This window comes from Pyrgilauda ruficollis, unplaced genomic scaffold (assembly GCF_017590135.1).
Source record: "Pyrgilauda ruficollis isolate IOZ18807 unplaced genomic scaffold, ASM1759013v1 scaffold302, whole genome shotgun sequence".
In the NCBI taxonomy this organism is placed as follows: domain Eukaryota; kingdom Metazoa; phylum Chordata; class Aves; order Passeriformes; family Passeridae; genus Pyrgilauda; species Pyrgilauda ruficollis.
Window position 1 is genome coordinate 149549 of NW_024524401.1, and position 14171 is coordinate 163719.

The 14171-nt window shown below is 62.7% G+C and overlaps 2 protein-coding genes across 2 annotated transcripts in view; one reads left to right on the forward strand and one right to left on the reverse strand.

Annotated features, from left to right (window-relative positions):
* The window catches only part of LOC121356944 (drebrin-like), a 6317-nt gene extending 3995 nt beyond the window's left edge, over nucleotides 1–2322 (forward strand). The window contains exons 9-13 of the mRNA XM_041473843.1: nucleotides 560–634; nucleotides 747–855; nucleotides 927–1229; nucleotides 1281–1984; nucleotides 2317–2322. Of these exons, the coding sequence (XP_041329777.1) occupies nucleotides 560–634; nucleotides 747–855; nucleotides 927–1229; nucleotides 1281–1984; nucleotides 2317–2322 (1197 nt within the window). The remainder of the gene's footprint in view (nucleotides 1–559; nucleotides 635–746; nucleotides 856–926; nucleotides 1230–1280; nucleotides 1985–2316) is intronic.
* A 40-nt stretch (nucleotides 2323–2362) lies between these two features.
* The window catches only part of RTKN (rhotekin), a 13180-nt gene continuing 1371 nt past the window's right edge, over nucleotides 2363–14171 (reverse strand). Inside the window, exons 2-11 of the mRNA XM_041473844.1 lie at nucleotides 12360–12553; nucleotides 11040–11101; nucleotides 10841–10894; nucleotides 10644–10761; nucleotides 9080–9298; nucleotides 8644–8738; nucleotides 4602–4770; nucleotides 3273–3661; nucleotides 2711–2854; nucleotides 2363–2382 (exon numbers count right to left, since the gene is read on the reverse strand). Of these exons, the coding sequence (XP_041329778.1) occupies nucleotides 2363–2382; nucleotides 2711–2854; nucleotides 3273–3661; nucleotides 4602–4770; nucleotides 8644–8738; nucleotides 9080–9298; nucleotides 10644–10761; nucleotides 10841–10894; nucleotides 11040–11101; nucleotides 12360–12553 (1464 nt within the window). The remainder of the gene's footprint in view (nucleotides 2383–2710; nucleotides 2855–3272; nucleotides 3662–4601; nucleotides 4771–8643; nucleotides 8739–9079; nucleotides 9299–10643; nucleotides 10762–10840; nucleotides 10895–11039; nucleotides 11102–12359; nucleotides 12554–14171) is intronic.

The window sequence follows — 14171 nt, forward strand, 5'->3', positions numbered from 1 at the left end:
GGTGGGGGGGTGGGGAGGGGGGGTGGTGGTGGGGGGGGGGGGGTCTAGGGGAATCGGGGGGGTCTGTCCTGGGAGACACGGGGGCTCCATCCCGGGCAGTCTAGGGCTCATCCCGGGGGGTCAATCCCAGGGGGTTCAGAGAGTTCTGGGTGTCCGTCCTGGGCGATCTGAAGGGGCTCATTCCGGGGGATCCGGGGGTCCATCCCGGGGGATCCGGGGTGTCCATCCCAGGGGATCGGGGTGTCCATCCCATGGGATCCGGGGGTCCATCCCGGGGGAGCCGGAGGTCCATCCCGGGGGATCGGGGTGTCCATCCCAGGAGATCCGGGGGTCCATCGCAGGGGATCCGGGGTGTCCATCCCGGGGGATCGGGGGGTCCATCCTGCAGGATCGAGCGGGATCCCATCACAAGGGACACAGATCTGTTGCAGGGGGATGCGGGACGGGTTCTGACCCGGGGAGGTGTGAGGGCCCTCTCCCGGGGCACCCAGGGCTCCATCCCAAGGGATCCAGGCTCCATCCCGAGGGATCCGTTTCCCATGGCCGCCGTGTCCCGCAGGAGCAGCAGCAGCGGGAGCAGGAGGCGGCCGAGCGGGAGCGCGGGGGTCGCACCGGGCTCAGCGGGACGGCGGCCGTGAGTGCCGGGACCGTGTCCCTCCCTGCCCCGGGGGGTCACAGGGACACTGGCCCCGCCGTGGTGCCCCACGGTGCCCCGTGCCACCCCCGCTGACCCCCCGGTCCCGCAGGAAGCCGCAATCCTGGTCTCCCAGCGCACCCAGAACCCCCGGGAATTCTTCCGGCAGCGGGAGCGCTCGGGCTCCACGTCCGCGTCCCCCGTGCCCGGCAGCACCCCCGGTAGGTGCCGTGGCAGCCTTGGAGGGCACGGGGGGCTCTGGGGGTCCCTGCTAACCGCTCGCCCCCGCCAGGTGCCCGCCGGCCCTTCCTGCGGTACCAGCGCAGCCTGACGGAATCCGCCTTCATCTTCCGCCGGCCGGAGCCCCTCCAGAGCCCCCCGCCCGGCGCCCCCAGGGGGGCACCGCCCCCCAGCCCCCGCCGGCCGCCGCCGCCTCTGCCCCCCGGCCCCGCGGGGACAGGGACCCCCCAGAGTGCCACCAGCGGGACCCCCGCCAGCCCCATGGGGAGGGGCACCCCTCCCTCTGCCACCCTGGGGACGCCCCCCAGCCCAGCCCGAGCAGGGTCCCCCCATGCCACCAGCCCTGCGGGGACAGGGACCCCACAGTGTGGCACCCTGGGGACCCCCGTCAGCCCTGTGGGGACAGGGACCCCACAGTGTGGCACCCTGGGGACCCCCGTCAGCCCAGCCCGAGCAGGGTCCCCCCATGCCACCAGCCCTGCGGGGACAGGGACCCCCCAATGTGCCACCACCGGGACTCTCCACACCCCCCCGGGGACAGGGACCCCTCCACCTGCCACCCCCGGGAGCCCCCCCAGCCCCGTGGTGACGGCCACCCCACAATGTGCCACCACTGCCACCCCCTCCAGCCCCCTGGGAGCGGGGACCCCTCCCTCCTCCACCTTGGGGACCCCCAACTTTGCCATCACCAGCTCAGGGTCCCCCCCTGCCATGTCTGGGCCCCCTCCCAGCCCCCCCCGGATGGGGGTCCCCCCTGTCCCCTCTGGGCCGGGGTCTTGTGAAAGCACTTGTGGGGTAGAGCCCCTCCCTCCTTCCAGCGCTCCCGGCTGGGGGTCTCCCCCCAGCCCCCCCCGGGATGGGGAGGGGCCCCTCCCGGACACTCCCCCCCTCCCCAGCCCCCCAGCCTGGGAATCTCTGGGGCCGCTGCTTCAGGATGTCCCCAGCCCGCGGGAGGGGTCCCCAACACCCCCGGCAGGGCCTCCCCTGCACAGCCCCGGCCCCCCCCGCCCCGTGCGGGACCCTCAGGATTTGGGGCGCAATGGAATCGGGGGGCACGAGTGGGGAGGGGGCTGGGAGGCCCCCTGGGAGCCGGGACCCCCCCCGGGGCAGGTACGGGGAGATGGGGGCCCCTATGGCACCACAGCACCCAGGACGGACACCCCCTCCCCCTCATCCCCCAGCACAGCCTCCACCCCCCCTTGCACCCCAAAAGAGCAGCTTGGGGAGGGGGCAGCGCCCCAAGACCCCCCCCCGCTGGTGGCAGCACAGGATGGGAGGGCACGGACCCCCCCCCACTCGGGCACAGGGACCCCCACGCCCCCTCCCCACCCAAAATCACACACAGCAGCTGTTAAATAAATTTTAATGCAAATTATTAGTGAATATTATTAATTGGGGGGGTCTGCCGGAGGGGGGGGAGCTGTGTCCCCCCCCCGGGTTAGAGGTGAGGGAAAGCAGAGCTGGGGGGGCTCTGTGTCCCCCCCCGGGTTAGACCCTGAGCACCCACCCTGCGGTGGGGGGGGTCCCCCAACACCCACCTTTGGCAGGGGGGAAGGAAACCGCCCCCCCCCCTTTTTGGAGTTTAGCCCTGCGCCCCCCCAGCACGGGGGGGGGCACAAATTCCAGTTTCTCCCCAAAAAACAGAAGCAGGGAGCACCCCCCACCCCCACAACCCCCCTGGGGGGGGGTTATCCCCCCTTTCCCCCCTCCCCAAAAGTGCTGGGGGTCACACCCGGGACTGGAGGGCTCTGGGGGGGTCGCGCCGGGGGGGTCCCGGGCTGCTGCTGCCGCTGCTGGAGGAGCTGGACTGGGGGGGTTTTGGGGGGCCCCCCCGGCCTTTCAGGGTGCTGAGCCGGGCGTCCAGGGACAGGGTTCGGCGGCGGGGGGGGCTGGGGCTGCGCAGGGGGGGCCCCTCGAAGAGCGAGAGCCACGGGGGGGGGCCGGGGGCGCGGGGAGCCCCCCCGTGCCGCGCGGAGGGGGCTGCAGGGGGAGGGGGTCCCATTGGGGGGTCAGTCTGGAGTGGGGGTCTCGCAGGAATGGGGGCGCTCTCAGGACTGGGGTCTCACTGGGTTGGGGGTGCTGGGGTGATGGGATCCCACAGGGATGGTCCAGGGTGGGGGTCTCCCAGGGGGTTTTGTTCCTGTCCCTTCCAATCTCGGTCCTGCCCCATTCTTGTCCCCACCCATGTCACTGTCCCCATGCCCGTCTTTGTCCCCGTCCCTGTCCTGTTCTCATCCTTGTCCTTGTCCCCATTTCTCTGGGGTCCCACTGGGTTGGGGGTCCTGGGGTGATGGGATCCCGCAGGAATGGTCGGGGGTCCTGCCAGGGTGGGGGTCCCATAGGGATGAGGAAGTCCCACTAGGTTTGGGGTCCCTTAACAACGGGGACAGGGTCCCACCAGCACGGAGGGTCCCACAGGGCCGGGAGGGTCCCACAGGGCAGGGTCTCTCAGGGGTGGTGGGGGCTCCCGCAGGTCGGGGGGGGGGTCCCGGGGGTCCCGGCTCACCCAGGTCGCAGAGGTGCTGCCCGAAGGCCTGCAGCCAGCGCTGTGCCTCGCCGGGGCTCTCGGCCAGCAGCGCGTGTGTCACCTCCTCCCCGCCCAGCCGGTTGGTGACAGCCACCCCGGGGGGCTGCCCGCGGGCCCCCCCCTCCAGCGCCCGCACCCGCGTGTCCTGCGGCACCGGCAGGGCTGGGGGCGGGCCACAGGGGGCCCAGAGACCCCCGAGACCCCCAGGGACCCCCAGAGAGCCCAGGGACCCCCAGAGAGCCCAGAGAACCCCAGAGACCCTGAGAGCCCAAAGACCCCACAACACCCCAGAGAGCCCCAGAGACCCCCAAGAGCCCAGAGACCCCACAGCCCCCAGAAACCCCCAGAGCTTCCCTGTCCCCATTTCTCCAGCCATCCCTGTTATCTGTGTCCCCATCTCCATCCTTGTCCACCCCCATCACTGTCCTTGTTCCTGTCCTTCACCCTGTTCCCATCCTGCTCCCATTCCTGTCCCTGTCCCATCCTTGTCCTCATCCCCTTTCCCCTCCCTGTCCCTGTCCCTGTCCCTGCCCTGGTCCCGGGCACAGGGGTACATACATCCCATCCCTCTATCCCATTCCCAATCCCATTCCCAATCCCATTCCCAGTATCCTAATCCCATTCCCAATCCCATTCCCTCTACCCCATTCCCCCACCTGCAGCTGCAGAGTCCCTGTTATTGCGGTGGTGTTTATGCAGCTCATCCCATTCCTATACCCCATTTCTCTATCCCATCCCTCTATCCTATATCCTATCCCTATATCCCATATATCCCTATATCCCATTTCCCTATATCCCATTTCCCTATATCCCATTTCCCTATATGCCATTTTTCTATACCATTCCTCTCTCCCATCCCTATATCCCATTTTTCTATCTCATCCATATATCCCATTTCCCTATATCCCATTTCCCTATATCTCATTTCTCTATCCATTCCTCTATCCCATTTTTCTATCCCATCCCTATACCCCATTTCCCTATATCCCATTTCCCATTTCCCTCTATCCCATTTCCCTATACCCCATTTCCCTATACCCCATCCCTCTATCCCATTATTCCCCTCTATCCATTATTCCCCCATATCCCGTTTATCCCGTTCCCTCCCCCGCAGTCGCAGTGTCCCTTTACCAGGGCAGTGTTAATAAACCCCAAAACCCCACCCCTCTGTCCATTCCTGATCCCAGCCCTCCATCCCACCCCCTCTCCCACTCCCGGTGCCACTCCCGGTGCCCCTCCCGGTGTCCCCCGGTGTCCCTCACCTGCAGCCGCAGTGTCCCTGTCGCTGCGGGGGTGTCCATGCAGCGGGGCCGGGCCGCCAAGCGGCAACACATGCGGCCATAGAGGGGCACCCAGCAGGGGCTCTGCTCTGGGGGGACACGGGGACACGGCGGGGACATGGAGGGACCCCAAACCCCCGGCAGAGACTGTGGTCTGGGGGGACACGGCGGGGACATGGAGGGACCCCCCCAAAATCCCGGACCCCCAAATCCCGGACCCCCAAATCCCAGACCCCCCAACTCCTCCCCATCTGTTTCAGCCCCATTGCCCTGTTTGGGGGTGCCATGAGGTGTTTAGGGGTGTTATGGGGTGTTTAGGGGTGTTATAGGGTGCCATGGGGTGTTTATGGGGTGTTCCAGGGTGTCACAGAGTATTTAGGGGTGCCCCGGGCTGTTTTGGGGTGCCTTGGGGTGTTTATGGGGTATTTAGGGGTGTTTTGGGGTGTTTAGGGATGCCCCGGGCTGTTTTGGGGTGTTTGGGGGTGTTTATGGGGTGTTTTGGGATGCCATGGGGTGTTTGTGGGGTGTCACAGGGTGTTTAGGGATGCCCCGGGATGTTTTGGGGTGCTTATGGGGTGTTTTGGGGTGTCCCGGGCTGTTTTGGGGTGCCCTGGGGTGTTTATGGGCTGTTTGGGGTGCCCCGGGGTGTTTATGGGGTGTCACAGGCTGTTTGGGGTGCCCCGGGCTGTTTTGGGCTGTTTTGGGGTGTTTATGGGCTGTTTTGGGGTGCCCCGGGGTGTTTATGGGGCGCCCCGGGCTGTTTGGGGTGCCCGGGCCCCACTGACCGTCGGCGGCGATGACGAGGTCGTGGGTGCGGAACCCGTCGTGCACCTGGGCCAGGGAGAGCGCGGCGTGCGCCAGCAGCTGGAACCGGGGACACCTGGGATGGGACAGGGGACACACATCCCATGCCCATCTTTGTCCCTGAGAGCCCAAAGAGAGAGCCATCCTTGTCCTTGTCCCCATTTCTCCAGCCACCCCTGTTATCTTATCCTTGTCCATTCCCATCGCTGTCCTTGTTCCTGTCCTTCACCCTGTTCCCATCCTGCTCCCATTCCTGTCCCTGTCCCATCCTTGTCTTCATCCCCTTTCCTCTCCCTCTCCCTCTCCCTCTCCCTGCCCTGGTCCTGGGCACAGTGGTACATACATCCCATCCCTCTATCCCATTCCCAATCCCATTCCCTCCACCCCATTCCCTCACCTGCAGCTGCAGAGTCCCTGTTATTGTGGGGGTGTTTATGCAGCTCATCCCATTTCTACATTCCATTCCTCTATCCCATTCCTATATCCCATTTCTCTATCCCATCCCTCTATCCCATTCCTATATCCTATTTCTCTATATCCCATATCCCTATATCCCACAGAGTCCCTGTTATTGTGGGGGTGTTTATGCAGCTCATCCCATTTCTACATTCCATTCCTCTATCCCATTCCTATATCCCATTTCTCTATCCCATCCCTCTATCCCATTCCTATATCCTATTTCTCTATATCCCATATCCCTATATCCCATATATCCCTATATCCCATTTCCCTATATCCCATTTCCCTACATCCCATTTCTCTATCCCATCCCTCTATCCTCTATCCCATCCCTATATCCCATTTCCCTACATCCCATTTCTCTATCCCATTCCTCTCTCCCATCCCTCTATCCCATTCCTATATCCTATTTCTCTATATCCCATATCCCTATATCCCCTATATCCCATATATCCCATATCCCTATATCCCCTATATCCCATATATCCCATATCCCTATATCCCCTATATCCCATATATCCCATATCCCTATATCCCCTATATCCCATATATCCCATATCCCTATATCCCCTATATCCCATATATCCCATATCCCTATATCCCCTATATCCCATATATCCCATATCCCTATATCCCCTATATCCCATATATCCCATATCCCTATATCCCCTATATCCCATATATCCCATATCCCTATATCCCCTATATCCCATATATCCCATATCCCTATATCCCCTATATCCCATATATCCCATATCCCTATATCCCCTATATCCCATATATCCCATATCCCTATATCCCCTATATCCCATATATCCCATATCCCTATATCCCCTATATCCCATATATCCCATATCCCTATATCCCCTATATCCCATATATCCCATATCCCTATATCCCCTATATCCCATATATCCCATATCCCTATATCCCCTATATCCCATATATCCCATATCCCTATATCCCCTATATCCCATATATCCCATATCCCTATATCCCCTATATCCCATATATCCCATATCCCTATATCCCCTATATCCCATATATCCCATATCCCTATATCCCCTATATCCCATATATCCCATATCCCTATATCCCCTATATCCCATATATCCCATATCCCTATATCCCCTATATCCCATATATCCCATATCCCTATATCCCCTATATCCCATATATCCCATATCCCTATATCCCCTATATCCCATATATCCCATATCCCTATATCCCCTATATCCCATATATCCCATATCCCTATATCCCCTATATCCCATATATCCCATATCCCTATATCCCCTATATCCCATATATCCCATATCCCTATATCCCCTATATCCCATATATCCCATATCCCTATATCCCCTATATCCCATATATCCCATATCCCTATATCCCCTATATCCCATATATCCCATATCCCTATATCCCCTATATCCCATATATCCCATATCCCTATATCCCCTATATCCCATATATCCCATATCCCTATATCCCCTATATCCCATATATCCCATATCCCTATATCCCCTATATCCCATATATCCCATATCCCTATATCCCCTATATCCCATATATCCCATATCCCTATATCCCCTATATCCCATATATCCCATATCCCTATATCCCCTATATCCCATATATCCCATATCCCTATATCCCCTATATCCCATATATCCCATATCCCTATATCCCCTATATCCCATATATCCCATATCCCTATATCCCCTATATCCCATATATCCCATATCCCTATATCCCCTATATCCCATATATCCCATATCCCTATATCCCCTATATCCCATATATCCCATACCCCCAAAATCCCAGACCCCCAAAATCCCGGACCCCCAAATCCCAGACCCCCCAAATCCCGGACCCCCCAAATCCTGGACCCCCTGACTCCTCTGTTCCAGCCCCATTGCCCTGTTTGGGGGGGCCATGGGGTGTGTGGGGAGTTTTGGGGTGTTATGGGGTGCCATGGGGTGTTTATGGGGTGTTACAGGGTGTTATAGGGTGTTTTGGGGTGCTATGAGGTGTTTAGGGGTGTTATAGGGTGCCATGGGGTGTTTATGGGGTGTTCCAGGGTGTCACAGAGTATTTAGGGGTGCCCCGGGCTGTTTTGGGGTGCCGTGGGGTGTTTATGAGGTGTTTATGGGCTATTTTGGGGTGCCGTGGGGTGTTTATGGGGTATTTAGGGATGTTTTGGGGTGTTTAGGGATGCCCCGGGCTGTTTTGGCGTGTTTAGGGGTGCCCTGGACTGTTTGGGGGTGTTTATGGGGTGTTTCGGGATGCCATGGGGTATTTGTGGGGTGTCACAGGGTGTTTAGGGATGCCCCGGGATGTTTTGGGGAGTTTATGGGGTGTTTTGGGGTGTTGCGGGCTGTTTTGGGGTGCCCCGGGGTGTTTATGGGGTGCCCCTGGCTGTTTTGGGGTGCCCCGGGCTGTTTTGGGGTGTTTATGGGGTGTTTATGGGCTGTTTTGGGGTGCCCCGGGCTGTTTTGGGGTGTTTATGGGGTGTTTATGGGCTGTTTTGGGGTGTTTATGGGCTGTTTTGGGGTGTTTATGGGGTGTTTATGGGCTGTTTTGGGGTGTTTATGGGCTGTTTTGGGGTGTTTTGGGGTGTTTATGGGCTGTTTTGGGGTGCCCCGGGGTGTCTATGGGGCGCCCCGGGCTGTTTGGGGTGCCCGGGCCCCACTGACCGTCGGCGGCGATGACGAGGTCGTGGGTGCGGAACCCGTCGTGCACCTGGGCCAGGGAGAGCGCGGCGTGCGCCAGCAGCTGGAACCGGGGACACCTGGGATGGGACAGGGGACACTGGGGACACTGGGGACACCTGGGATGGGACAGGGGACACTGGGGACACTGGGGACACCTGGGATGGGACAGGGGACACTGGGGACACTGGGGACACGGACATGGCGGGGACACAGGGGGACACGGGGCACACAGTGGGGCACACAGGGGACACACAGTGACACACAGTGACACACAGGAACACACAGTGGCACACAGGGCACAGGTGACACACAGTGACACACAGTGGCACATAGATGACACACATGGGACACACAGGGGGGCACACAGGTGACACACAGTGACACACAGCGACACACAATGACACCCAGCGGTACTCACGGCACGCCGGGCGGCGGTAGCAGCGTGCCGGTGCCGCCGGTGCCCGGGGGGCTGCCCGGTGTCCCCTCGGTGGCTGCCCGTGCCCGGCGGCCCGAGGCGCGGCCCAGGGAGCTGCCGAGGCGCGTGGCCAGCCTTTTGGGGGTGCTGCCCTGCGCCCCCCCGGGCAGCCCCGCGCTGTACAGCTCCAGCCGCAGCTCGAAATCGGGGCCCGCCTCCGAGCTGGGGACACAGGGGACACCGCGGCGTCAGGGACACAGCGGGGGACAGCCCGGGGACACCCCCAGGGACTGTGGGGACACAGCGGGGTCAGGGACACGGGGACACAGAAGGGGACACCCCATGGGCTATGGGGACACAGCAGGGACACCGCGGCGTCAGGGACACAGCGGGGGACAGCCCGGGGACACCCCCGGGGACACCCCAGGGACTGCGGGGACACAGCGGGGTCAGGGACACAGCGGGAGACACCCCCGGGGACACCCCATGGGCTATGGGGACACTGCAGGGTCAGGGACACGGGGACACAGCGGGGACACCCAAGGGACTGCGTCAGGGACATGGGGACACAGCGGGGTCAGGGACACAGGGACACCCCCAGGGCCACCCCCGGGACTGCAGGGACACTGCGGGGACACTGCGGGGACACAGCGGGGTCAGGGACACAGCGGGGGACACCCCCGGGGACGCCCCATGGGCTATGGGGACACTGCAGGGTCAGGGACACGGGGACACAGCGGGGACACCCAAGGGACTGCAGGGACCCTGCGGGGACACTGCGGGGTCAGGGACACAGGGACACCCCCAGGGCCACCCCCGGGACTGCAGGGACACTGCGGGGACACTGCGGGGACACAGCGGGGTCAGGGACACAGGGCCACCCCAGGGACTGTGGGGACACTGCGGGGACAGGGAAGAGGGAGGGTGGGGCAGGGGTCACCCCCAGGAGGGGTCAGAGGGGGATTTGGGGTCCCCTGGAGCGGGGACAGGAGAGGGGAGGGGTCCCCAAGGGGGGGTTGGTGGTGGCAGGGGTCACATGGAGGGTGGCAGTGGCCCTGGGGGGTGGCAGGGTCCCTGGGCAGGGGTGTGGGGGTGATCAGGGGTCTCTGGGGGTGATCAGGGGTCCCATGGGGATGTCAAGGGGGGCACCAGGGTCCCACAGGGGGTGCCAGGGTCCCCTAGGGGGGTGTGGGGGTGCCAGGGGTCCCGTGGGAGGGATCAGGGGTCTCATAGGGGGGTGTCAGGGTCCCACAGGGGGTGTCAGGGTGCCAGGGAGGGGTGTGGGGGTGTCGGGGGTCCCATGGGGAGGATCAAGGGTCCCACGGGGGGTGGCAGTGGCCCTGGGTGGATGTGGGGGTGGTTGGGGGTCCCACAGAAAGGCTCAGGGGTCCCACGGGGGAATATGGGGGTGTCAAGGGGGGTGTCAGGGTCCCACAGGGGGGTGTGAGGGCACCGGGGATCCTGTGGGAGGGATCGGGGTCCCCTAGGGGGGTGTCAGGGTCCCCCAGGGGGTGTCAGGGTCCCGGGGAGGGTGCGGGGGTGCCGGGGGTCCCGTGCCCCCCCTCACAAGAGCACGGCTCCCTCGAAGCAGATGTCGGTGAGGGTCCTGTCCACCAGCACCGTGGGGGTGTCGTGGATCTCGGCCCCCACCTGCAGCAGCAGGAACACGGCACAGCGGTGCAGCTCTGGGGGGCACGGGGGGGGTCAGGGGGTCCCAGGGGGCACCGCAGGGCGAGGGGGGACCCCCGGCACCCCAACACTCACCCCCCTTGTTCCTGAAGTACTCCGTGTCCTTCCACATCAGCGGGATGCGCAGATCTGGGGGAGGGGAGGGCAGGACGGGGGTGAGACCCCCTGAGACGCCCCCAGACCCCCCACCCAACACGCAGCTGGTGCCGCGGGGGGGGCAGGCAGGGAGGATGGGGTTCCCCCTCCCCAGAACCCCCCCGGGACCCCCCCATACCTGAGATGCAGACGGTGCCCCGGCACGGCACCCGCTCAGCCCCGGGCCCGCCCTCCGAGGGGCTGCGGGGACGGGAGGGGTCAGCAAAGCTCCCCCCAGGTTTTGGGGTGCTCCCCTCCATGTTTGAGGTGTCCCCAAAGCTCCCCCCAGGTTTTGGGGTGCTCCCCTCCATGTTTGGGGTGTCCCCAAAGCTCCCCCCAGGTTTTGGGGTGCTCCCCTCCATGTTTGAGGTGTCCCCAAAGCTCCCCCCAGGTTTTGGGGTGCTCCCCTCCATGTTTGGGGTGTCCCCAAAGCTCCCCCCAGGTTTTGGGGTGCTCCCCTCCATGTTTGGGGTGTCCCCAAAGCTCGCCCCAGGTTTTGGGGTGCTCCCCTCTATGTTTAAGGTGTCCCCAAAGCTCCCCCCAGGTTTTGGGGTGCTCCCCTCCATGTTTGCTGCCATAACCCCCATGTCCCTCCAGGTTTTGGGGTGTCCCTCCCTGTTGTGTCCCCCATACCACCCCAGGTTTTGGGGTGTCCCTCACTGCCGTGTCCCCCATCCCACCCCAGGTTTTGGGGTGTCCCTCACTGTTGTGTCCCCCATACCACCCCAGGTTTTGGAGTGTCCATCACTGCTGTGTCCCCCATGTCCCCTCAAGTTTTCGGGTGTCCCTCACTGCCGTAACCCCCATGCCCCTCCAGGTTTTGGGGCGTCCCTCATTGCAACAACGCCCCTATATCCCCCCAGATTTTGGGGTGTCCCTCCCTGTTGTGTCCCCCATACCCCCCCAGGTTTTGGAGTGTCCATCACTGCTGTCTCCCCCATGTCCCCTCAAGTTTTCGGGTGTCCCTCACTGCCGTAACCCCCATGCCCCTCCAGGTTTTGGGGCGTCCCTCATTGCAACAACGCCCCTATATCCCCCCAGATTTTGGGGTGTCCCTCCCTGTTGTGTCCCCCATACCCCCCCAGGTTTTGGAGTGTCCATCACTGCTGTCTCCCCCATGTCCCCTCAAGTTTTCGGGTGTCCCTCACTGCTGTGTCCCCCATGTCCCCTCAAGTTTTCGGGTGTCCCTCACTGCCATAACCCCCATGTCCCTCCAGGTTTTGGGGTGTCCCTCATTGCAACAACGCCCCTATATCCCCCCAGATTTTGGGGTGTCCCTCACCGCCGCACTTTCCATGGTGTCCCCAAACCCCCTCCCTAAGCTTTGGGGACCCTCCCCGGTTTTTAGGGTGCCCCTGTGCGGTTCTCCACTTCGGGGGTCCCATAGGGTGCCCTCCCCACCTTTGGCCATCCCTTGGGCTACCCAATTCCCTCCGCGACGATTTTTGGGGTGTCTCACCGCCGGGCTCCCCTCAGCCGGGCCTCCTGGCGCCGCTGCAGCTCGCCCCCGGCCGCGACCACCCTGGCATCGCACAGCACCAGGGTCTTGGTGGTCTCCAGCGCCTGCTCGGGCCGGCTGCAGGCGGGGAGCAGCCGCCGGGCGCCCTCCCGCACCCGCAGCGCCCGCTCCAGCGCCCGCTGCAGCTCCGGCTCCTGGGGAGGGGACACTGGGGGGTCAGGGGGACCCCAAAACCCTTCCTACACCCACAGTGACCGCTACAGAGCCCGCTGCAGCTCCAGCTGCTGGGGACGGGACATTGGGGACCCCAAAACCCTTCCCACACCCATAGTGCCCGCTGCAGCTCTGGCTCCCAGGAATGGGCACATTTGGGGGGTCAGGGGGACCCCAAAACCCCTCTGAACCCACAAAACACACTGCAGCTCCAGCTCCTGGCAATGGCACAACTGGGGGATCAGGGGGACCCCAAAACCCTCCCCAAACCCACAGCAGCTCTGGGTCATGGCAATGGGCACATTTGGGGGGTCAGGGGGACCCCAAAACCCTTCCCGGACCCACAGCACCCACTTCAGGGCCTGCTCCAGCTCTGGCTGCTGGCAACGGAACATGTGGGGGGTCAGGGGGGACCCCAAATCCCCTCTGCACCCACAGCACACACACTGCAGCTCCAGCTCCTGGGTATGACACATTTGGGGGTCAGGGGGTCCCTAAAATCCCTCCCAGACCCACAGAAGCTCCAGCTCCTGGCAAGAACACACTGGGGGGTCAGGGGGACCCCAAAACCCTTCCCATACACACAGCAACCCCTTTCAGGGCCCGCTGCAGCTCTGGCTCCCAGGAATGGGCACATTTGGAGGGTCAGGGGGACCCCAAAATTCTTCCCATACACACAGCAACCCCTTTCAGGGCCCGCTGCAGCTCTGGCTCCTGGGAACAGCACATTTGGGGAGTCAGGGGAACCCCAAAACCCCTCTGCACCCACAGTGACCACTCCAGAGACCGCTGCAGCTCCGGCTCCAGGAATGGGCACACTTGGGGGGTCAGGGGGGCCCCAGATTCCCTCTGCACCCACAGCAGCCCTGGGTCGTGGCAATGGGCACATTTGGGGGTCAGGGAGCCCCCAAATGTCCTCCCAGACCCATGGCAGCTCCAGCACCTCCCACATTTGGGGTTTAGGAGAATCTGGGGGAAATATGGGGCGCCTGCCGGGCACCCCCCGACCCACCCACCCCCCCGGGGTCCCAGCCACGCACGCGGGGGGTGCCAGCCCTGCTCTGATGGGGTCCCCACCCTGCAGCCCCCCACAAACGCACCGTGCACCCCACAGATTTATCGGGAACCCCATGGGCACATCCTGTACCCCACGGGGAATCCGTGAACCCCAAAACCAGACCGTGCACCCCACAAACACGTCACGGAACCCACAGATCCATCGTGCACCCCACAGGTTTACCAGGCACCCCAGAAATTACTGCTGCACCCTACGGGGGAGCCATGCACCCCACAAACACACCGTGCACCCCATAAGGGCACCACGTGCCCCACAGATCCATCGTGCACCCCAAAGGCACGGAAAGCACCCCACAAACTCATCCAGCACCCCGCAGGAGAACCACGCACCCCACAGATTTACCCTGCACCCCAAAACCACATCCCGCATCCCACAACCGTGCCATGCACCCCACGGATTTCCCACACCACCCCAAACCCATCCTGCACCCCACAGATCCATGGCGCACCCCACAAACCCCCCCAGATTCACCAAGCACCCCCAAAACCCCAAATTTCCCCCCCACCGACCACCCTCAGCCC